This window comes from Plasmodium berghei, assembly GCF_900002375.2.
Source record: "Plasmodium berghei ANKA genome assembly, chromosome: 9".
Classification (NCBI taxonomy): Eukaryota; Apicomplexa; class Aconoidasida; order Haemosporida; family Plasmodiidae; genus Plasmodium; species Plasmodium berghei.
In genome coordinates, this window is record NC_036167.2 from 1,352,237 (window position 1) to 1,377,326 (window position 25,090).

At 21.3% G+C, this 25,090-nt stretch overlaps 8 protein-coding genes and 5 non-coding genes across 13 annotated transcripts; 9 read left to right on the top strand and 4 right to left on the bottom strand.

Annotated features, from left to right (window-relative positions):
* Positions 1–1,280: 1,280 nt before the first annotated feature.
* Positions 1,281–1,849, bottom strand: PBANKA_0937600 (conserved Plasmodium protein, unknown function; the record flags this gene model as incomplete). Its single annotated transcript, XM_034564987.1, has 2 exons — positions 1,281–1,496; positions 1,820–1,849. 2 exons carry the CDS (start codon positions 1,847–1,849, stop codon positions 1,281–1,283), a joined length of 246 nt encoding a protein of 81 aa, XP_034421728.1.
* Positions 1,850–2,433: 584 nt separating this feature from the next.
* On the bottom strand, positions 2,434–3,223 carry PBANKA_0937700 (60S ribosomal protein L36, putative; the record flags this gene model as incomplete). The annotated part of the gene is made up of 2 exons (XM_034564988.1): positions 2,434–2,732; positions 3,181–3,223. The coding sequence occupies 2 exons, from the start codon at positions 3,221–3,223 to the stop codon at positions 2,434–2,436; spliced, it is 342 nt and encodes a 113-aa protein (XP_034421729.1).
* A 1,289-nt stretch (positions 3,224–4,512) lies between these two features.
* On the top strand, positions 4,513–4,598 carry PBANKA_0937750. The gene has a single exon (XR_002688169.1). It is a non-coding gene; the product is annotated as a small nucleolar RNA snoR12 (small nucleolar RNA).
* A 2,013-nt stretch (positions 4,599–6,611) lies between these two features.
* Positions 6,612–9,266, top strand: PBANKA_0937800 (essential nuclear protein 1, putative; the record flags this gene model as incomplete). Its single annotated transcript, XM_034564989.1, has 6 exons — positions 6,612–7,094; positions 7,569–7,940; positions 8,229–8,399; positions 8,507–8,612; positions 9,010–9,126; positions 9,223–9,266. 6 exons carry the CDS (start codon positions 6,612–6,614, stop codon positions 9,264–9,266), a joined length of 1,293 nt encoding a protein of 430 aa, XP_034421730.1.
* Positions 8,053–8,132, top strand: PBANKA_0937840. Its single transcript, XR_002688170.1, has one exon. It is a non-coding gene; the product is annotated as a small nucleolar RNA snoR10 (small nucleolar RNA).
* PBANKA_0937860 lies at positions 8,749–8,844 on the top strand. The gene has a single exon (XR_002688171.1). It is a non-coding gene; the product is annotated as a small nucleolar RNA snoR09 (small nucleolar RNA).
* Positions 9,267–9,577: 311 nt separating the features above from the next.
* Positions 9,578–9,643, top strand: PBANKA_0937880. The gene has a single exon (XR_002688172.1). It is a non-coding gene; the product is annotated as a small nucleolar RNA snR61/Z1/Z11 (small nucleolar RNA).
* An 807-nt stretch (positions 9,644–10,450) lies between these two features.
* Positions 10,451–12,093, top strand: PBANKA_0937900 (conserved Plasmodium protein, unknown function; the record flags this gene model as incomplete). The annotated part of the gene is made up of 4 exons (XM_034564990.1): positions 10,451–10,555; positions 10,732–11,082; positions 11,195–11,642; positions 11,828–12,093. 4 exons carry the CDS (start codon positions 10,451–10,453, stop codon positions 12,091–12,093), a joined length of 1,170 nt encoding a protein of 389 aa, XP_034421731.1.
* A 1,163-nt stretch (positions 12,094–13,256) lies between these two features.
* On the top strand, positions 13,257–16,759 carry PBANKA_0938000 (conserved Plasmodium protein, unknown function; the record flags this gene model as incomplete). Its single annotated transcript, XM_034564991.1, has 2 exons — positions 13,257–14,427; positions 14,517–16,759. 2 exons carry the CDS (start codon positions 13,257–13,259, stop codon positions 16,757–16,759), a joined length of 3,414 nt encoding a protein of 1,137 aa, XP_034421732.1.
* Positions 16,760–17,951: 1,192 nt separating this feature from the next.
* Positions 17,952–18,043, top strand: PBANKA_0938050. The gene has a single exon (XR_002688173.1). It is a non-coding gene; the product is annotated as a small nucleolar RNA snoR07 (small nucleolar RNA).
* Positions 18,044–18,531: 488 nt separating this feature from the next.
* PBANKA_0938100 (tetratricopeptide repeat protein, putative) lies at positions 18,532–19,803 on the bottom strand (the record flags this gene model as incomplete). Its single annotated transcript, XM_034564992.1, has 1 exon — positions 18,532–19,803. The coding sequence occupies one exon, from the start codon at positions 19,801–19,803 to the stop codon at positions 18,532–18,534; it is 1,272 nt and encodes a 423-aa protein (XP_034421733.1).
* Positions 19,804–20,171: 368 nt separating this feature from the next.
* PBANKA_0938200 (conserved Plasmodium protein, unknown function) lies at positions 20,172–20,863 on the bottom strand (the record flags this gene model as incomplete). Its single annotated transcript, XM_034564993.1, has 2 exons — positions 20,172–20,446; positions 20,680–20,863. The coding sequence occupies 2 exons, from the start codon at positions 20,861–20,863 to the stop codon at positions 20,172–20,174; spliced, it is 459 nt and encodes a 152-aa protein (XP_034421734.1).
* A 2,179-nt stretch (positions 20,864–23,042) lies between these two features.
* Positions 23,043–24,704, top strand: PBANKA_0938300 (heat shock protein J2, putative; the record flags this gene model as incomplete). Its single annotated transcript, XM_034564994.1, has 1 exon — positions 23,043–24,704. The coding sequence occupies one exon, from the start codon at positions 23,043–23,045 to the stop codon at positions 24,702–24,704; it is 1,662 nt and encodes a 553-aa protein (XP_034421735.1).
* Positions 24,705–25,090: the final 386 nt, after the last annotated feature.

Below are 25,090 nucleotides of genomic sequence, written 5' to 3' on the forward strand. Positions count from 1 at the left end.
TTTACACTAATAATTCGAATATTAATAATAAATAATAAAAAAATTGACAAAAATATTATTAACGTTAATAATTTTTTTAACAAAATTACAAAAAATATATGTACATGCATACACCAAGAGTATTTTTTATTCACACACAATATAAAATGATTTATAAAAAATAGTAATATTCTGTTCTTTCATTTTGAATTGTGTTTTGTCACTTATTTATTTTGGTGTTTGATTGTTTGGTTATTTATGTATTTATTTATTATTTGGAGCTTATTTTTTATTTATTTATCCTTTGGTATTCCTTTATCTTTTCACATATTTCGTATTATTTTGCAATACATGCATATGGCTAGCACATGTGTAGTATTTTTTATTATATGAAAAAATGCAAAGTGGATAAAAGAGGTATACAAATTTTTATTTTATCAAGCTTGAGAAGTTATATATATGGTGTGGCAATAAAAAGTGGTATATCAAAAGACAAAAAAAATAATAACAAAAAAAACGCATAAAATTCTTATATTGTTATATGGGAATAAACACATGCATAAAGTGGAAATCACAAAGAAAATTATTTACTATTTACATATACGCATAAACAGTTAAAAATATTTCGTTGTATGTTTTTTATATCAATAATTGCCTAACGAGTGTTATTAACGTCATCAAAATAATGAATAAACAGGGAAACAGGTGAGCATAACAACTAGACATATTTTTCAATAAGACATATAACAAAATAATGCAATTTAAATAAATAGCATTTATCAGAATTTAAATCTGTATTTTTTAATAATAAAATTTATACCCCCCAAATATACTAATTTTAAAAGATATAAATTATCATTTCCTTAAATAAAACCTTTAAAATAAATATATTTGCATTTTTCAGCACGTACAAATTAATATTATTTTAATTTTTTTTATTTCGTTTCTTTGGGGGTGTATGTTAGCTAAAAAAGCTGTACTAAATAAATTTTAACTTTTAAAATAAAGTTATTTTCAGTACACACAAAAAACGATGAAAAGAAAAAAAAAACAAAAACAGATTAAAGTATTTTAAATTTGTGAGAAATAATTAAAATTATTATTTATAGATCTTTTTACATATATTAATTAATGTAAAAAAAAATGCTCTATTTGTGTAATTATTGTATCTTGATTATTACTAAATTTCAGTATAGATAATGAATAAAATGTTTCATTCATGCCTTTTAAACAAATATATTAGCAGATGGAAAAACTTTAATACCCTTAAAAAAATATAAAATGTACGCATATAGTCCTATTCATTCCCTTTTATTGTAATCAAATTTCCTTCTGTATGTCTTATTTTTTTCTTCATCCAAAATGGATTTGATATTTTCGTTGTCTTCAGAAAATTGAACTTTATTTATATTAACATCTCTCTCCCTTTTTTTTGTTTGATAAATATCCCACTCTTGAATCAAATACCGTTTTAAGTAAAGAAAGTAAATTATTCCTAATGCACCAAAGGATATTTTCTGAAATATAATGAGAATAAAAAACATATATAATATATTTTCCCAATTTAAGCATGTAAAATGATGTATTTCAAGATGAAATATACATGTATTCATATATATATATATATATATATATATATATATATATATATATATATATATATATATATATATATATATGCATGCTGTAGTTTTTAAAATATATGTTGATTATAGCTCGACATGCAGATAAGATGAATTTTTTATTGATTATTGAGAATGATAAAAAATAGGTAAAAATATAATATAAATTTTAAGAATAATAATAATGCAATTTTGTTGTGTGATTTATAAGGCATTACTACACCATTTTCCCAAAGAGCTTTTTTCATTTTTATCACAAAACCTTGAAAATTTATTTTTTATAGCTTTTCACACAACGCTAATAATAATAACGTGTTTGTTATGAACATAATTTATGTAAATATTAAAAAAATATACAAAATGAAGAAATAATTATATATTATTTTGTTATTCTATATATAATTTGTTTGATTTTAGTTTTATTTTTATTATCGTGATTGCTAGAATTAAATTTACATTTAATATTTTCTTTTAAATTATGTTATTTCTTATATAGTTGAAAAACATGTGTGTAATAAATATAAATAACATGAAATGGTTTTTAAGTATATAAAAAGGAAAAAAAATAAAATTTAAGAAAAGTATTATGAATTGTTTTTATAGTACAAAAATGTACATATCAATGTAATAAGAATAACGAATTTAACAATATTGAAAAAAAATTGTATATATAATAGAATGGGCCCATTTTGCAGCTAAATTTTAATTTATATACGATTTAAAAAGATGAGGAAAAATAATTCGTAATCATCATCATCATAATAATAATAATAATAATAATACTAATAATACTAATTATATAAATAATATTTTTTTTCTTCCTTTTCTAATTTTAATGCTTATCAGTTGCGGCTTTTCTTCTTTGCATCATAACTATTTTTTGAATCTCTTCTCTTTTTGCTTTTCCTCTTTTATGTGTGCCTAATTTTTTCTTAGCATATTTCAAGCTTCTTTTAGTTGCTGCTGATGTTCCTACTTTTATCAATTCAATTAATCTTTTTTCATATGGGCTAAATCCAGCTATTTCTCTAACAACATCATTTATTAAATCTTTGTTTTTTGGTACTTTTTTTTTTTTTATACTTTTCTTGACACTCCTTTTGGTAACAATATGTCCGCTATTAAAACCAACTGAATTAAATAAAGAAATAAAGATATGTATAGTGAATATATGTATATATTGGAATAATCTCATAATATATGCATATAAATGTCTTGAAAATTATTCAAATAATAGCAACAACGTTATATTTGTGATATTTAATTTATATATATCCATGCAAAATAATTGTAAATTGTATTTAGTATTTATCATGTCATATAAATGGGATGTTGTACATATGACCATGTCAACATTTATTATGTAAATGAGTTAAATATATATATATATATATATATGTGCACGTTTAAATATCGATTGGTTAATATATAAGCATAAATATATTTATGTACTTAAGGGAAAGTTATGTAGTAACGTAAAATATGTATACTGCTTAGATATAAAATAAAAGTGTTTTCCATTTTTAAACATAATGCCCCAATATAATAATCTATAATTTTTTATGTAAATAAAACTAACCTGCTATTCCAGTTGAAGGTTTTATCGTTGATTTCCTTCCCATTTTAATAAAGATCAAAAAAAAATGTTATGAATTTTACTTTTAAATTCAATAAATTTACAATTAACTCTTTTACGAAGAGTATATATTAGATATTATTATTTATACATATAAATATTGTATATATGTAATTTGCTAAATTATAATTTTTTAATATTATCCAAATTTTTTATTTATAATTTTTTTTTTTTTGAATGCCAATAGCATAAAAAATACTTATACATATTATGAGTATATTTAGCCCTTTTCCCTTTCTTATAAAAAATAATCTTTTATTGTATATTTTACTTAAAAATGGCAAAATATAGTGGGGAAAAAGTAAATATAAGTTTTACGACCTTAAGGGATTTTTCTAATAATAAGGAATATATATATAATAATATATTATGGGCTTATTTATATACATTATTTAGTATATGCTCTTAAGTTTTTATTAGCGCTACTCTCGAAAATAAATTTTTAATTCGCTATGAAGAATACGCATAATATTATATATAATTAACTACAAACGAATATATTATTATTTTTTATTATGTTGTATATTAGTGCTATCAGTGGTTATTTAATGTATGCCCCTTTTTTACTTAATGGCTATAACATTTATTTATTATTCATATAAGCATTTTTTTTTGTAAAATTATATTTGCAATTTATTAATAATGAAATTAAATATTTATAATATATTTTTTTATACATATTATATATTATTTTTTATAAAATATTTAAATGAAAAATATTAAATAAATTTTGTGAATAATAAAAAAATTTATAATGTAGAAAACATTTTCCTTATTTTCAAATAATCCATAATTGAATTTTTTCCCTAAATTTGTTTTTGTTATGTTTAACAAATTTTTAAATTATACTGCCTTATACCTATAAAAGAGCAAAGTGTAAATATTGTATTATATTAATATAGTATGTATATTAATATAATAGTGTAGCTCTATATTTAAAAAGTATATGAAAATTTTGGTGATATCATTAAAATGCATTATATATTAGTTTGCAAAAATACTCAATTAGTTATATATACTATGTAAACTATATAATTTATAGTTTTATAAGTTATATATAAAAATGCTTATAATTAATTTGATATTGAATATTTGGTGAATTATTATTTAAATACTCCTATAATATAATATCCAATTTCATAAAAATCAATTCATGCACGCCACTATATCACCACATTATATATATATATATATATACATCCTTAAACTTTTTAAACGAAATATAAAAAAAATTAAATGCCTTTTTAATTTTTTTTAATTTATTATTAATTTTATTTTCTATGATGAACTTTAAAATTATTGACAAGCATATGTCTGATATAAAAATATAGCTGATGATACTATATATATAATCTGAGAAAATAATATTAATAAAAAAATAAAGTAGGAAAAAAGAACTAAATATTTAAACAAAAATACAATTCATGGAAATTAAACATTTGTGTGCGGTGATATAATTGAATATCTATTTATATAATATTTATGCCAATCTAATAAAAGGTCTTAATTTGTTTTATTTTCATTTTGGTGGGTTTCCTTAAGAAAAAAAATATATAGAGAGAATAAGATGATGATAAACTTTTCTTTTTTTATATAATTAATAACAAAAAATTGGGAATAAGCAAACTATTATTCAATTTATATTGATTATTATTTTGGATGCGAGAAAATATATGAAAGCATTTTTCAGAGAAATGAAATCATTTTATTCATAAAAAGTGGGGGGGATTACAACATTAGTTCATTCTTTTGATTTTTTTAAAAACGTATAAAACACTTTACTTATTTATATGCCAATTTTAATAACAAGAAGGAAAACACAAAAAATAATAGCAATTTCTGTTCGATATCCTTGTACAATTTTTCTTATATTTTTTACCTACAAACATAGGTAAATACGTCTATATATATTTTTTTTAATTTATGTATTCAATTGCAAAGATACATATTTTATTAAAAATAGGAAATTGTATTTATAAAATTGTGGAAAAATTGCGGAAAAATTGCGGAAAAATTGCGGAAAAATAGCTTAAGGAATAAATATTATTAATAGCAATATTTAATAGAATGCCCCAAGTTTTAATCACTAATATTTCATGATTGCATATTTTTTTATTACACAGTTATTTTAAACCTTTATGAAATTAATAAGTTTTTTCAATAAAATAAATGGTTTAATTTTATTTACAAATAATTTTAAGCCCCGGATCGATCAGTTATACAACTACGTCACTATTGTTTTTTGGGCTAGCCAAAATGGAAATAAAAAAAAAAAAAAATATACATAATATTTGTGAATATAGGAAGCTAACAAATTAATGGATGGTACTTAAAATGGAGTTAACAAAAAACCATAAAAATAACTAAAGTATTTTTAAAATAACAAAGTATTCTTAAATGGTTATAGTATTCTTAAAATGGCTATAGTATGCTTAAAATATATAATATATTTTTCAAAACAAATAATATATTTTTCAAAACAAATAATATATTTTTCAAAACATATAATATATTTTTCAAAATAAATAAATAAATTTTTTTGATAATTGTTTCTACAAAATTGTTTTTTATAAATATTTTTAATGTACCATTATAGTTTATAAGGCTGATATAGATATAATCCTTAAATGTCGCACATTAAAGCAAGCATTTATTGTTTCCATGTTTTATACAATATATTATTTATATTATAATTTTTTTGATATACCCTTTAAACATGTACACTTAAAAAACGCTTTTTATTATATAATAATTTAATAATAATAATTATTATTATTAGCGTTTATTTATTGTTTTTATATATGTAGTTGTAAATTTAAATGCAATTTTTATGTAGCCCAAATAATATGCTGTTTTTTAAATTGATTTATTTGAAAAAGGCGAAAAAATAAAACTAAATTGCGCATTGCAATATTTTATTTAAATATATAATATATTTATTTTTTTTTTGTATTTGTATGTACCTTGTGATAATTATAACTTCTCTTTATTTTATGTATATAATATTTTTTTAAAGAATAATATGAATATATAAAATTTATGTAAGGACATATTTTTATTGTATGCTGGTGTAGTAGGGGAAAATATATTTATATTTGCATTTACTTGTTTATGTACAATATATAAAATATATTCGTTTAAGTTTTATTTAATTTTTCTGTGAAAATATTAAAACATAAATTCTACATTTATGTATATATTATATATGCCCCAATATATGTAAATAATATTTTCAAGTTGCCACAAACAATTGGTTTATCAACTTTTTAATTTTATTAATACCTTCAAATAACATCCCGAAATTTTACTATTATTATTTATATTTTATGTATTAATATATTTAAAAAAATATTAATAAAAAATAATAAATAAAAATGGCGAAGATTAAAGTAAGAAAAAAACAAAAGCATGCTGGGACATTTGAAGAAAATTTAAAAAATGTTGTAGTCTCAAAAAATGGGATATTAAAAAAAAAAAAAAACAAAAACAAAAAATTAACAGAAAAACATAAAAAAAAAAACACATTAAATAAAATTATTAAATTAGCAAATATAACAAATGAAAATGATTATTCAGATTATGATGATGATGATATAATCGATTTCAACAATTCTCAAGAAAATAAATTTTTAGAATTTAATGACGACATAGAAAATGAAGTTATAGATGATACAAATTTTTATGATGATAATGAAATAAATTCAAATCAAAATTATATGATTAATAGTTATGAAGGACCAAATGATATATTAGAAGATTTAAACATAAAAATCAATAAAAATGGTTATAAGGGGGAAGGAAATATTGTAGATAGTTCAAATAATAAACTAAATGACTTTAATAAGGATTCTGAACAGGTAATAATAAAAAATGGATAAATAAGTTGTAAAATATATTCCACTTTTCGAGCAGTTTTATTTTCAATGTATATTATTTTGTGTGCATATGCGGGAATGTAATATTCTCATATATGTAGAACATTCTCCCCATTATTTATTTTTGTTTTTTTTATTTAACACCCTTATTTATTTTTGTACTTTTAAAAAATCAGAAAAATAAATATGGGGTGCTAAATAAAAATACATAAAAATAAATAAAAATAAAATTGCTTAAAATAACATTGAGGCAAAAATCAGGGCTTAAAATGTTTTAAAATTTTAAACAATTTAGGCAGTACAAATTTGTGCACAATGGAAATAAAAGAGAAACATATAATATAAATTATTATTTTATATATATATATATATATATATTTATTTATTATTATTGATAATATTGTTTTTTATGATGAAAAATAAATTACATTGCATTTATTTTTTTTTTTTTTATAGAAAACGAAGATAGATACAATGGTTGAAAAATGCTATAGGGTTGTAGGAGAAAATTTAGCAATTTACAAAAAAGGAAAATTGCATCAAGCCCTTACAATATTAGTAAAATCACCAAAATGGTATGAATTACTTTTATTAACAACTCCAAAAAAATGGACAACACAAGCAGTTTTTGAAGTAACCAAATTGTTTTCATCTGGTTTAAAAGAAAAAGATGTATGTATATATTATAAGCATATTTTACTACCCATAATATTAGAAAACATTGAATTAAACAAAAAGCTTGATGGATTTTTATATAAGACATTAATAAAATCTTTATATAAATCAAAAGCATGGTTTAAAGGCCTTTTGTATCCAGTTTTGTTAAAAGTAAGAAAAATATGGCTATAATCCAAATATTTTGTACATATATTAGAGGGAATGAAATATTTTCTCTACATTTTGTTTGTGTGCAAATAAAAAATAAAATTGCGGGATAAATTTTATATGATGATTAGTCTTGTCTGAATAATAAAAAAAATGAAGACAATAGTACTGCCCCAAACTGATTAAAATTAGCAATTACCGCAAATATATATATAGTGCATTTTTGTATACTATATGATAACAATTTTTTGTGTGTATTATATGTCATGCTTTTATTGTTTTTATTTACAGGATTCTACCAAAAAACAAATTGTGATATTTGGGAGTGTTATTCAAAAAATGAGTATATCAATAAATATTGTAACTTGTTGCCTTAATGACATTTTTAAGTTCCAATGGAATTCTCACATTTCATATATTTTAGCTATTTTTTTTAATAAAAAATATGCTTTTTCTAAAGAAGTAAGTAAACAAAGTGTACAAAGTATATAAAGTATAACAAAACTTATTTTTGTCTTTATTTAAGCTATTTCTAAAATTTGTATATATTTCTTATTTTTTTTTTATAGTTTATTGAAAAGTCAGTTGATTATTTTTTAACATTTGAAAATTATCCTAGTCCATTAACAATAAATTGGCACAAATCATTATTAACCCTAATCCAGAATTATAGAGGTATGGAATATTTATAGAAATTATTTTCGATGTGTTTTTTTTGTATTATTTAAGTGTTATACGAAATAGAAAAAATAGTCATAAATGTGTGTGGTATATATATACATACAACAATGACTATGCAATATTTATTTATTTTAAATGATGAAATCGTACGCTTGGCATCTGAAAAATTTGCTAATTTTGAAGATACCTTTTTTAACCAGTTATCCCTATCTGATATAAAATAAATAATATATTATAATAAATTGACACGAAAACAATTTGTAGATTTCAAATTGAGTTTCAAGTATTATTATTATATGGCATTACTATTACTTCAGTTCATTCGCTTTATTGTATTAATTATACATGCATACATACAATAGATATATATTTTTGTTTTTATTTCCAACAGGTTTAGTAAATGATGAGCAAATAGCAAAATTAAAAATATTGTTAAAAAAAAAAAATCACCATCAAATAACAAGTGAAATATTAAAGCATATATATTCACCCGAATACTTTATTAATCGTAATAAATTCATATATCCATGTTTTTGAATAAACGAATCTCATTGTGTAATAAAAAATATTTACTAATTCCGATTTTGTTTTATTACTTTTACAGAAATTAGCAATTTATGTATGGACACTGGAATGAATAATGTGTAGGCATTATTAAGGAAGTTATAAAAGTATACTAAAAAAGGGAATAAAAAAGGATTTTTCCTAAAATGAATTCAAATTATTATTTTTTTGTTTTAAATAAGCAAGCCATCAGAGGAGGCTGTTGCAAAAATCTAGATATATTATGTTTTTCTCACTTTTATTTATATGAAGGTAATATATTTTGAAAATGATGATGAATCCCCAATTTGATAATAATTTTATTGTGATAATAAACATAAACTATTGTTAATATTTTAAAATCGTGAGAATTACATTACATATATATCACACACACACATCACATAATAAAAATATTAAAATGATGAAACATAATCAGTTCTGCTTCTGATAATAATGAAGACAAATTGTTTAACTGATTTAATATTTTTAATTATATATTTACAATATGTAGATATATAAATATGTGTGAAATTTAACTGACTGTTTATATTGTATCCCTATATAAGCAAATGGGAAAGTGCATGTACTTTTTTTGACAAATAAATATATAATTATAAATTTTCTTTCTTTATTTTACTTTTTAGGGGAAAAACATATTTTTAACATAATTAAAATTTGTAAAACAGTATCCTTTTATATTTATTTCAAGGAAACGGAGACCTGTGGTGTTCGATAATTTTTTAAATAATAATGAATTATTTAAAAAAAAAAATTTTTGATATATATTTTTAATTTTTATTACTATTTTATATATTTTTGCTACACTTTTTTTAAAATGTTTTTGTTATCAACTTTGACTGATTTAAAATAAAAAATTGAAAAATAAAATATTTTTTATATATGAAAATAAAGTGCAATAAATATATATATTTGTAATTTTAAGCTGAAATATATAGATAATATGCATACGGGGCACTGGGCATTATCTATATAATAGGGAATAATAGTTTTTAGTAATTTATATTTTAGGATTTAAAAAAAAAAAAATTAGAGACTCATGATATATTTGGTGTTATGTGTGCACTCATATGTATATATCACTTTATATTTTCCTTTTTTCTGATATTTTTTTTGGGGAGAATTAGACAATGTTTTTATAAAAAGTTATTATGCTAATATTAAATTTGTAAATATTATGAGAACAATGATATATTTTTTTATTTTTGAATAAAAATTAAATTGAAAAATATAGAGAAAATAAAAGACAATATAAAAAGTAGAGAAAAATGATAGACCCCGATAAATTCATTGGTACGGAAGCACATAATTTATACAATGTTATAGAAATTTTTGAAAAAAAAATAAAAAATTTATCTCTTATAAATGAAGAGGTGAGAAAAAAAATAAGCACAAATATGAGTATGCTTGTATATATAGAAATGTGGATATGCACACAAAATTGGAGCATTTAAAAAGGCATAAAAAATAAAAAAAATATCATAAATATATATTTAGCATGGTGTTACTATTAAAATAATAAACAAATTGTTTGATGATAACAACGTAGGTTTTAGAAAAAATAAACGAAGTTGATTTGGATATAACTTCTGAAGAATTTTTACGATATTTTAAGAATATCATACAATTAAATAAATTATATGAACACACTGATTTATCAAAAATTGATGAGACTCTTAAAAATGAAAATGAAAAAACGAATGATACTGACAGTAGTGAGTGTGAACAGATTTCCAATTATAAAGAAAATAGAGAGTTGATTGAAAAAATAAAAAAATATTCATCTACTTTGTGCAAAATATTCAAAGAAAATAATAATTTGGTAAGGGCTTTGAAGCCATTGAATGATAAAGAAAATCATGACTTTTTCAAGTTTCTTCATATTATCAAAGATTTAAAGGTAAGACAAATTAAGTGGTGGTAGCAAAGTAGAGAAATAGCGATTTTTTCGAAAAAAAAAAATATATGTATATACCAGATATATAGTATATCTGTTCCATACACATTTATAGGGAACATTTTTATTAAAATTTCAAACAACTGCTAAAGAGAAATATGATAGATTAAAAGTTTTGGAGGAATTAAAAAAAGAAGAAGATAATATGCGAAATGAAGAAAAACGATTAAATCATGAATTAGAAACAATTCGAAACAAAAGTTATAATGATGTAAAAAACTTAGAATCTATTTTAATAAATAAAGAGGATGAAATAAAAAAATTTAAAAAAATTTCTGAAGAAAAAATAAAAGAACTATTAAATACTTTACCTGTAAATAATATACCAGAAGAATTAGAAACAATTAATACTATATATGAAAAAACAAAAAATTTATATGAAAATCAAATTAAAACATATCAAGATTTAGAAGTTAGTTTAGTAAAAAAAAATAATTTATTAGAATTGGATATACAAAATTACATAGATTCATTAGATTCTGAAATTAGGAAAATAGATACGGGTATTCTACATCACATAGTTCATAAAATTATATTCAACTTTTTTTTTTTTTTTTTTTGTTATATGTATAATTTATAATTTGTTCAATTAGATTTATTAATCCTTGTTAATGTTTTTTTATCTATATATGGATGTCTTGAATTTATCAGTTTTCTACTTTGGATACTTGTTTGTTTATTTCCTTAGAAATTGCATACTATCATACTGAGCTTCAAAAAAGCAAGATTCAAGAAAATGATTTAGATAGTATTATAAAAAGAAAAGAGCTAGAACAAGATGAAAATAATTATTTAAAAGATCTAGCAGAAAAAAGAAATAAAATAATTAAAAAAAAAGAAGATACACATAATTATGCAGCAATTGTTATTCAATCTTACATCAGAGCTGTAAAGGAAAGAAATTTATTTGGGAAACATGAAAAAAAAAAAAAAAATAAAAAAAATAAAAAATGAAATATCAGTTGTGAATAAATATGAGAAATTCATAATAATATTAACCAAATCTTTATGTTTTTCTCATTAAGTTTTTAAAAATTATGAAATTATTTCCCAAAAAAAGTGTGTGTGTGTAAAAAGGGTATTACTTACTATATGCCACATGTATAGTACAAAATACATATTTATTTTTTTTGTATGTTTCCAAAAAGGTTACTAAAAAAATATGGAAAATAATTAGTGAAACAGTTATCAAGTTGTTTCAAATTTTATTAACAAAAAATTATGTAGAAGATTTTCTTTAAATATATTGAAAATATAACTAGGCTCTATAAGGCTAAAAAATATAAATATTTACATTACACAATATATATATATATGTATGTCTATTTTCTTTTTTTTCCTAAATTTAGTAGATTTAAAAATTATGTTATATACCCAAAAATTTAAATGATAAATTTATCTATTATTATTTTTTTATTTTCAATATTTTTTTTTCCATGTTATTATGATTATTGCATAAAATATATACGTGGAAGTAGCTTAATTACGTAGTGTACCTTTGTATTTATGAATAAAAAAAAAAAAAAAAAAATACTATAATGTTATTCTTACAATTAACATACCATTGTTGGTAACACTGCGCATATTTTATGGAACGTTGGAAAACTAATGATTTGTCTAAAAGTTGTGGAAAAAAAATTAACCCAAAATAAGAAAATTACTAAAAGTAAAAATTAGCGGGAAAAAAAAAATAATAGAGTGACGATGAAATGAAGCCGCTTTTTTTTTTCGTTTTTTTTTGTAATAATAATTCATAATGAATTTTTTTTTAATTTTTATTTTGTTTAGTTATATATGTGTACATATATAGAAATGGTCTAAAACATTTTCCACTTTCTAATTGGCGATTTGATATATTTTGTTATACATAATTTTGATTTTATATCATTGTTATTTGATTATTACTGCATTTTTTTTAAAATATATAATTTAATAAAAAAGTTAGTAATTCAAGTGAGTGGATAGACATGCCATATATGAACTCATAGATTGTAGTATACTTTTGATATTATATAAATTAAAAAAAAAGAAAAGGTATACATCACAAGTTAATATTTAAAAATAATAGACGCCAAAATTATATATAAAAAAAAATTCAATATTCGTAATGTTTCAAAATGAATGACATAGATATAGAGGAATATAACAAAAACATAATTCAGGAACTAAATGAAGCTGAAGAAGAAGGTGAATTATCGTTGTCTATGTTTTTGCATGATTTAATAGAAATAGATATAGAATCGAATTTTACTTATAATTATAAAGTAATAGATAGAATAATAAATATATGTATAAAATCTTTGAATAACCATTTAATACTACTATCGGATGAATGCATGTATTTTATTCGATATTGTATAAATAAATGTATAAACATTAAAGAGGAAATAAATGAACAGTTTTTTAAGAATTTAAATATTATTTTAAATGTATTTTTAAATGAGAAATATTTTTTAAAGGATGCATTTTTGTTATTTGAGAGAACTTTTTTTTTTTTTATTTTGGATTTAAATAATAATATAAATATAATGGATATATGGAAAAATTATGACACAGAGCTAGCTATTTTTTACACATCATTATTGCATATATTATCTTATCATTTGTCATTAATGAATCAAAGTATTAATAATTTGAAAAATCAAAATTTAAGTTCAAATTCTACACAAATAGGATGCTCAAGGATAAAAATAATCGAAATCGGGTTTGATGTTTTACTTTTTATTTTTAGATCCATAAATCAGATTAATTTAGTTGAAACGATTGGAAAAGAAACTTGTTTGAATTTATCAAATACAATTATAATACCTGATCATATTGAAAATATTATAAATCAGTTCGAATTAATTCCAGATATAGAAATTAAAAAAAAAATATTATCTTTATTTAAGGTTATGCAAAAGCGCATTTTAGAGAATACAAATGTATCTATTTTAGACAACATAAACAATTTAATAAATAAAAAAATAACTTATTATTTAACTATGACAAAAGAAAAAAATATAAATATCGATACTTTAAAAGAATCATCATATATTTATGTTAGTAATAATAATCTTTTTTTTAGCACTTTTAACACAATGTCTGATATAGAAACCGATCAAAACGATAAGACAATTTTATCAGCAAAAGGATATAAAGGGAATTTATTACTAAATTTTTTTTATGTCTATTTTTATAATACACAAAATCAGTTACTTATAGTATTGTCATATGAAAGAGTAAAAATAAAAACAGACTCCAATTCGAAAACAATCATTTTTCAGTTTAAGAAAGCTGATGCTTTAGGTAAGAAACGTGTAGCTTGTTGTCTGTTTCTTTAAATAGTTTTATTTTTTTTCGCTAGTTTTTTTTTTATTTCGCTTATTTCTAAACAGGTGTAATTTCCAACAGAATAAGAAAACAGTTTGAGGATAGGATGCTTGAAAATGTAGAGATATCCATAAAATTTAATACAGAATCTATTAAAGATAAAATTTTTGAAATTATAAAAGATTTATCTACTATTGAAAATGTTATATATGATGATAAGAACAATCAAAGATTGACATCAGAAGATATATATATAAAGGAAAACCAAACAAATGTAGACAAAATGAATAATGAAAATAGTAATATTCTTGGAGATCCTCAAAATCAAATATTAGCAGAAGATATATATTTAAATTGTATAGAAAAACTTGAACGGCGAAAGGTAAGCTTTGCAACAACAAAAGAAATATGTTTATTAAAAGGTAACATTTCTATGGGAAAAAAAACAATGCCATTAAATATGTCAATAAATTATATGGATTGCAAAAATAAAGAAAATATTCAAGGCAGTGATACAAGTAATATTAGCAACCAAAGTTGTGGCAAATATAGTGATGAATATATTGAAGATGTGGAAAAACAAAATATACACACAGAATCAGAAGAAAATATAGAAGATACTAACATTAGTGATAATCTGATAGAAGAATCAAATATTTTCGAGGATAATGAAGAAAGCGATACAGAAATGCTCAAAATTAGTTATGCAACAACCAAAGATTTTGTTGTAAAACAAAGAGAAAATGAAAACCACGAAGAAATATGCATATATGAAAGTAATAGGGAAAACTTAGATAATTATAATAGTGAATATAATTTAAAGGATGGTAATGAACAAATTCAAAATGAATGTAAAGCAGAAAATTTTAGTTATGTTAAAAGTTCAAATCAAATAAAAGATAATTCTATAGAAAAGTTAGCACTCAAAAGAGATTCCAATCCGGAATTATATAACGATAATAATACCGACGGTTTTAATATGTTTAGTGAAAATAGTATAAAAAAATGTGGTAGTATTATTTATGATACAAATTGTGAACATGAAATAAAATCGGATAATTATAAAAGTATCGAAAGTGACAAATGTGAAAAGATAAATCTTGCCAACAAAGAAGATAATGATATGTGCGAAAATAATAATGAAAATATAGAAAGTTGTGGGCTTTTCAAAGAAGAAATAACTGAATGTGACAATAAAGCAGATTCAAAAAAAAACAAAAGAAAAAATTATTTTAATAAAACACAATGTAATCCGATAAAATCACCTTCTGAAATGATAAAAACATTGCTAAATTATGATGAAAAACAAGAAAAACTTACTGAATGTATACAAAGCTTAAGTAAGTATAAGAAGCGAAATAGAGGATACAGCCAAAATATAAGAACTAAAAATGAAAAATTAGATGAAGAAATAAAATATGTTAATAAAGAAAATGAAAAAGGTAATATAATAAAATTGCAAGGATCATATAAAAACGGAAAGTATGCAAATGAAAATAAAAATGATGAAGAATGCAACACCCGAAATAAAAAAATATACTTAAATAAGAATATTTCAGAAACAAAGGAATGTTCAGAAATTGTGAACATAATAGGAAAGGATGAGCCAAGTAATGAAACTCTTTCAAATAATGATGGTGAAGATATAAATGAAAATCGATTAAGCCCAAATCATTATATAGATAAACCATGTTCAAGCAGCAAAAGCAAAAAGAGAATAACCACCAATACATCTTATGATATAAAAAGTAATAGTTTTTTTAAAAATAATATTGATTCCCCATATCCAATAAAAAAAATAAAATATAATTATTATGATCCTGAATTTTTAGATATATTAAAAAAGGGAGATAACTTGGAAAATTTATCAGCTAAGTATTTAATAAAGGCTTATACATTAATGCAATATAATAAAAGATATATACATATACAAATAATAGATTATTTTAGATACATAAGACAAAAAATATTGTTATCTTATGAAAATATAAATTTAAAATATAAAAATTTATTAAAAGAAATACAATCAGAATATGATACACGATTTCAATGTATTATTTCTAAGTACTCTAAACAGCTATTAGAACACAATAAAAAAAAAACTATTAATATCACCAATATGCCAAATCCTATTGATACAAATATAATTAAAGAAAAACTCAAAGGTTTGTATGATACATTTAATGTAGTTCAAAGAACTATAAAGGATAAAGTCTTAAATTCAAAAATTTTATTGAAATATAAGCAAAGTGACATATACACACCTTCTTTTTCATTGGGTACTATTGTATCGAAATGTTCCTCATGAACAAATCATTAAGCATGTATATGAATGTGTCTATAAATATATGCATGTGATCATTTTTTTTTTCATAATGGAAAATATAAATTATAATGTTGTTACTCTGTCGTTGTACTATTATGCCATTTTTGTTTTGTTTTGTTTTGTTTTGCTTGGGAACTAAAATTATTTTTATCATAATTATGTGCATATTAGCATAGACTTACGTATCTATGCGCATGATAGAATAGATTTTCAAACATTCTACATTTATGGGATGTGTCTAAAGTATATATTTTTTGTTTCATTTCAAAAAAAAAACAATATGGAACTTGACCAAGTATTTAATAAAACGAAAAATAAATGTAAATATATCACCTGATGGGTATTTAATAATTTTTTGACTTATTTATGTTATGTGATATACATATGCAAATAAAAAAATATTTTTTGAGTAATGAATACATTCTTATTTTACACTGACTCTTAATTTGTGCACATTTATGCATATCCAAATACAGGATTGTATGAACGTGCATATAACATTGCATAATAAATTTCAAATTAGTTATTCAAGAATATGATATATATTAAGCAATTTGTATTACTTTAGCGTAAATATATATGAGAAAATTACAAATTAAAAATATATATGTATAATATATTTATATATATTTTTTTTTTTTTTTGGGGGGGGGGGGGATAGTAACAAAAGTTAGCCCCTTTATTCTCTATTACAGTTCTACATTATTACATTTTTTTTTTTTATGACTAGCTAAAAAATAAAAAAATCCTCTTGTTCATAAAATAAATATATTAATAAGATAAAAATAATTAATAATGTATTTTAGTTATATATATTTTTTTTTTAATTTTGATCCTTAAAAAATAATGAGTTTCGTAAAAATAATATAAATATATTATAAATTTAAAAATAATATAATTATTTATATTTATACATTTTTTTAAGTATATTTTTATTTATAATTTATTTCGAAAGAAAAAATGGTATTATTTTAATTAAGATAGCCTCTTTAACATTTTGCTTACGTTAGTTTAATTTTTTAATAAAAAATAAAAACTATTTGATAAATGTATTAACTTTGTATCCCTTTTAAATGTTAATAACATTCGAGGAGGATAAAAAAGCATAAATTGTGGATATATAGTTTTTTCGTTTTTTTTTAAACCAAAATATATTTTTTTGTGAAAATAATTCTTAAAATGATGAATAACTTTTGAGCGATGGGCGGACTGAATGAAAGTCTAAACTTGAATGTAGAAAATCGCTGAAACTGATAAGAATTGCATTTTCTTTAAAAAAATAATATTTTGGATTTTTGAATATACGAAAAGGAATTGTATAGGAAAGATGCATACATACATATTCACATGCATATATGTGTATTTATGCTCCAATTATAATTTGATTTTTTTCTAAAACAAGTTTTAAAATGAGGTTTCTTAAGAGTGGTTCCATATGTTATGTCATATATATATATATATATATATATATTTGGCAACAAAAAAAGTATAAATATATACGAATTTAATAAATAATAATGAATTATAATATACGAAAATGGATTGACAAAAAAATTGTGTATCATTCACAAAGCACAAAATTGTATGTATTTGTGTTTTGACAAGTTTAACAAATAAAAAAGTCTAATTATTTTCCACAATTAAATTGTGAAGTGGGTAAAAATAAATATAATTTTGAATATATTAAAAAAAAATATATGTATAGATAATAATATTAAAAGGAAACATGTGTGCTTCCTTCCCTTTTAACAATTTTATGGTGATTCCAAAAAAACAATATTTCTATTGGATTTGAAAAAGCGATTTGCTTCTTCATTTTCAATAATATGGATTGCCATAATTCTCGAAAATAATTTAATATTATTAATTACATCACAAATATATGAATCATTGTTTATCATATAATATTTATCATCTGGAAATTCAATATAACAATAAAGTATATCTGTATTTTTATTTTTTTTAATAAAACTATAATAATCCATTACACATTGATTTTCTGCGAAATCTAAAATAGTTTCAATAATATTATTTTCTATATATATTAGAAAAACTGTAAAATGTATATACATATTTTCGTCTAAATAAAACACAGGAACAATATTATTATTATCATTGTATAAATTTTCAACAAGTTGTATATTTCTTTTTTTTAATATATCTTGAATAACGGTGATTTTATTTTTTTCATTTTTAGCCATAATTTTTCTTTCCTGTTCATTTTTTTTTTTTCTTTCTAAAAATTGCTCATATTTTTGTGTGACTTCCTTTTTTATATTTAAATAATCTTTTAAATTTACGGTATTTTTTATATCTTCATCTTGTAATAACTTATCAAAAACTTTTACATATTCATATGCGTCATTATATATACCTATGTAATAGGAGCACAAAATACTGTAATAAAGACTTTTGTATTTTTTATTATTAAATGAAAATGCCTTTTTGCAATCATCTAAGCATTTTATGTATTTTTTTTTTTTATAATGAGTAATACCCCTATTACAGTATAAGTCTGAAAGTAAATTGTTTATATCTTTTATGCATATAATGTCTTCTTCTTTCGGACTATTTAGATTTAGAGAAGTGTCATGAGGGTTTTCATTTGCATTTTTATTGTCACCAATTTCGTGGTTTTTTTTATAGCTAGTTGAATCGTTTGGCTTACTAGAACCATTTTGTGAATAGTTCGTACTTTTATTCATTAATTTTTTATTTTTTAACTGATCTGCTTCTCTTTTTTTAAGATAATTTTCCAATACATCAATACCTTTAGTATAACTTATTATGGCATCTTCAAAATATTTAATTCCATCTTTAAAGTAGTCATTTCCTACTTCTTTATAATTTTTGGCTAAACTTAATTCATTTTCATCAGTTATTATTAAATTGTATAATGCTAACAAATCTTCATTTTCTTCGATATTTGTTGGAAGTTCATCCATAAATAAAGGATGTTCAACATTTTTATACTTTTCTGATAATTGCTTAATATAATTTTCGTCAATGTTGAAATCTTCTTCCATTTTTTCTTAAAATGTGAAATAGCTATGCTGCATATGTATATATAAATGTAACTACAATATATATATATAACTATAAATTAAAGGGAAAAATCAAAAATGTATATAGGCTATGTAAATTGGATAGCTAATATCGCGCAAATTATATTTTATTTAAATTTTGTGAAATTTATTTATTTTTTAGAAAGTTTCGAATTATTTAACTATGAATACAAAGGATAATAAAGCATTTTATGTTTGTGCCTATTATGGATATGTATAAAATAATACACAAAAAAAATATGCACTATTTAATTTAGTTGTAATAACATGACAATATTTAAAACCAAAAAACGTAAGCAAAAATAGTTAAAAAAAATATAAAAATTTGTTTAAATTTTTATTTTTTGAACACAACTTTCGTAGTTTCTCAAATATCTACAACATCGGCTATATAAATTAACAAAGTTGGATGTAGATTGATTCATATTTTTAAGGCACTTATATATTTTATTTTCATCATAAAAACATTCATTATTAGTTTGTGTAACTTTTAAATTTGGATCTTCGAATTTATATAATGTTTCCTTTTGGTTATTTATGTACATTTCGTTTTCTTTAATTAAATCATCAATGACTTTTTTACGTAATTTATTATATTCATTTTCTATGAAAGGAGAGTGATAAAAAAAAAAAATTGTATTATTTTTAGGGAATTTATGAGGTGCTTTAAATAGGTAGGAATATGTTTGGATATGCATATTTGGACACATTTATATAATATTAGGAAATAAAAATTTACGCAAATATGATACACTATTTAATATCGATCAAAATAATAAGCATATTACGGTTATTATATATTTTTTAGTAATTTAAATTTGTTTTTTTCCTATATACCTGTATTTTCTATTATGTTAATTTTTTTAATATTATCAATGCCATTAAAAGTTCCAATTTGTGTGTCTATAACATTTTTTGTATAGTTGGTTTCACATGCTTTTGGAAATATATGAGAATGATTATCATTGAGTAACATTAAACTTTTGTTATTATGGTCGTTTTGTGAATTAGTATTTCCCATTATTATTATTATTTTATTTTAAGAGGAATTTTTAAACTGAATAAGCATATATATGCATATATTTATTTAGGCATATTATCAGTATTTGGCATATTCATATAATAATACATAAGATATGTTAAGAAACTCGATTAATTCACATAAATAAAAATATTAATAAAATGTGTTAATATAAATGAGTAAATGCATTTTCATAACCCATTTTTGATAATGTAAACCCCACATATTAGCTAAAAAAATTATAATAAATAAGAAAGTAATGTTTTAATAAATATGATGCTCCCTATACATAAGTATTTGAAAAACTTTATTTAAAACGTTAATACAATATATATATATATATAATGTATGTACTTATTTGATATTTCTCTATATTTATTAAATTATGCGAGCATGTTGCAATCAACATAACACACAATGTGTAGTACTGCAACTTTTGGGGGAATTATTAATTTTATTATTCTTTTATTTATTATTTTTTGGCTATTTATTTCCCATTTTCCTTAAATTAATTAAAAAATATATAATTAATTATATTAATAGGACAACCTTATACATTTCTCAGATATAATAAAAAATATATAATTTTTTTATATAGTATTTATGTTTATAAAAATATGTTGGTTTATCCCTGTATGCATATATATATAATATTTTTTAGGGAATATTATTGAATAGAAATGGAAAAAAATATATATAAGGAATTATTTTTCTTTCTTTTATGAATATAGCATTGCTTATTTCATAGACAATTATACATTATAATTTTATTAAAACATTTGTTGTGGTTTATTTTATATAACATGTTTTTATCCTTAACTTTACATTATATATATTAGTATTGTTGAAGTATTCCATTTATTGTAATCACGTTTTATATAATATAAAGGTTATTATTTTGTATACTCCTTATTTGTTCATTCATGTAAAATGATGTTAACATTTCACACATTATCCATATATTAATAAAACAAAAAAACTTCTCAAAGATTAATAAGATGGTTTTATTTAATAAAAGAGGAAAAGGATATGGATATTTCATAATATTAAGGCAACCCCTTGTATAGATTTATTTATTTGTTAATTTATAAATAATTGAGATCATATAATAAAATCTATGAGAATTCAAGATAAACATATTTGCTGATTTATTTATGTAAATCTAACAACCATAATGATTTTTTTTTTGCTTTGTTTTATTTTTATTTCTATATATAAAATAATTATAATGCATTTATATTGCATAAAATATAGTATATAAAGAAATGGTAATATGAAAGCAAATGTCAGCAAAATAAACCTCGAAGTTTTTTTTTCTTATTTTCCCGATCTTTTTAACTTTTAGGTATATAAATATAGTATTTATTGCTTAAAGGTTTTCCTATATGCAAAAAGGTATAATATATAATTTAAAAAAATAAAAAATAAGTCATTTTTAAACTGGAATTTTTTATTTGGTCCCCAAAATAAATTGGTATTATCATTTTAAAAGTAATATTGCAAATCCGTTTAATATTTCATTTATTCATTCACAAAATTATCATATTGGGGCATTCGTTATATTTTTATTATGTGTGCAAGGCAAAATGACAATGTTCATATTAAAAAAAATAAAAAAGAGTTTATTCTATTAGGTATAAAAAGAATAATATATATGCTGTTTTGATATTTTAGCAAATCATATACTAATTTTACTATATACATTGTGAAAAATAATAAATATAAATAAAGCATAAATAATAATATAAATAAAAATAAAAAAAAACAAGATATTATAGCATAAGCATTTAAATGTATAAATTCAAAAAAATTAATAAAAGAAAACGCAGAAAAACCGTTATTGAATTTTTACAGTTTAGCAATTAAGCGAGATTGTAAACAGGGGTACAGAAAAAAATAAAAAATAAATAACATAATTAAGTAATATATTTATATATAATTATAATGTCCATATAAAGTATATATTTTTCCGAAAGATTGAGGGAAGTGGATAAGAAAAGGTCTCTTAATTAGATTACTAAAAAAAATATATACGTGAGAATACTTACGAATATATGTATAGTAAATACGTATATAAACAAAGAATAATATATATGTGCATACATGCGCGCGCAAGTTTGCTTATATATGCTCTTGTATACACCACGAAAAACATTTATTCACTTTAAAGGGCAATATAATGAATTCAACAAATGAAAAGAAAAGGAAAAGAATAACAAATTTGAATTCTATTATTTGGTTATTATTGTCATTTTTTTTGACATGCGCTGAGGGAGTGGATTATTATAAAAGGCTAGGATTAAAACGAAATGCAACAAAAGATGATATTTCAAAAGCTTATAGAAAACTGGCTAAGGAATATCATCCTGATATAGCCCCAGATAAGGAAAAGGATTTTATAGAAATTGCAAATGCATATGAAACATTATCTGATCCTGAGAAAAGGAAAATGTATGACATGTATGGAGAAAATTATGCTGAAGCATCTCAAGGGTTTGGAGGAGGACCAGGAGGGCCAGGGGGAGGCGGACCAGGGGGGTTTGGAAATGGATTTCCTTTTGATCAGGATGTTGTAAATGAGATATTTAGACAATTTTCTGGGGGAGGTCGAGGTGGAAATTCAGGAGGGAATTTTCATTTCAAATTTAGTTCAGGAGGGAATAAGGGATATAATTCAGGACCAAGATATGGTGGGAGTCATCCATTTGAAGAAGAATATTATGAAGATATATATAAAAATGAAGTATTGAAAATAAATAGTAAAAACTCAAATTCAATAATTGATGATATAAATTATTCATTACTTATAAATTTTTATTCCTCTTCTAGTTCGGAATGTATATCATTTAAAAAAATATATTTAAAATTATCAAAAAAATATGATGGGTATATAAATTTTGCAGTTATAAATTGTGATGAAGAGAAAGCATTATGCAAAAAATATAAAGTAAGATCATTGCCGCATATGATATTAATTAAAAAAAATAAAACATATGAAACATTATATGGTAGTAAAACTGAAGATAATGTTAAGAATTTTATAAATAATAATATTCCATATTCATTTACAGAAATTAAAAATAAAAAAAACCTCGATAAATTTTTAACAAAAAGTGCGGATATACCTAAAGTTTTATTTTTTATATCACATAAAGATAACATTATTATGCTTAAAGTTTTATCCATGGAATTTGAAAAAAGATTAAATATAGGAATTGTATATGATACTAATTATACTATTATGAAAATATTTAAAAAAAGAAATATAAAAACACCATCAATATTACTTATTGAAGATATAGATACTTTGGAAGGAGATTTAACACATTTAAAAACGGTTGATTTTAATATTTTATCATTAAAACTAAGCCATATTGTTGCACAACATAGATTAAAAAATAATTTATATGGCCATATTACCTCATATCAAGAATTAACCAAAAAAAAATATGATTCGGGTCATTGTAATGAAAAAGATTCACAAATTTGTTTTTTTATATTAAAATTATTGAATCAAAATTATAAAAGCCTTGATGAAGACATCAAAAGAGTAGCAACCAAATTCTCAAATGATCCTTTAAAAATTTTGTATATTAATATTTTTAACCAACCATATATTCTTGATTCTTTTGGATTAACAAATGAATGCAAACATCCGAATTGCTTAATTTTAGTTGCATTCAGACCCAAAAGACAAAGATTTAGAGTATTTGATGGAGAAGTTAATTACAATAATGTTCTCAATTTTATCGATAATGTAGTTAGTGGAGGTTTGTCAATTAATCAAAACATCAAAAAGGGGTTGAATTTTTTGAAAAACTCATACTATGATGAATTATAAAGAAACAATAACACGTATGGATTGTGTATTCATACATACATGCGGTGTTTGACTTTATCATATTTATTTTATTTTTATATATACTTAATATTTTTTTTAATTGTTGTTAAATGGTTGGCGATTTTGTATGCCAATATTTTACACATTTGTTTACGAACACGCGCACGCTTTTAAAAGCACACATTTTTAGTTAAAACATATATAAAAACCTTTTCCTTTGATATAATTGTATGTGAAGATTTTTTTATATTATAGCATCATTATGGTTTGTACAGTGTCATATATATATTCATACATGGATGTGTATACACATACAAATAGAGACACTTCCGATTTTAACCCACTAATATAAAGTATCATTGTTTATTATCATACTTTTATTTATT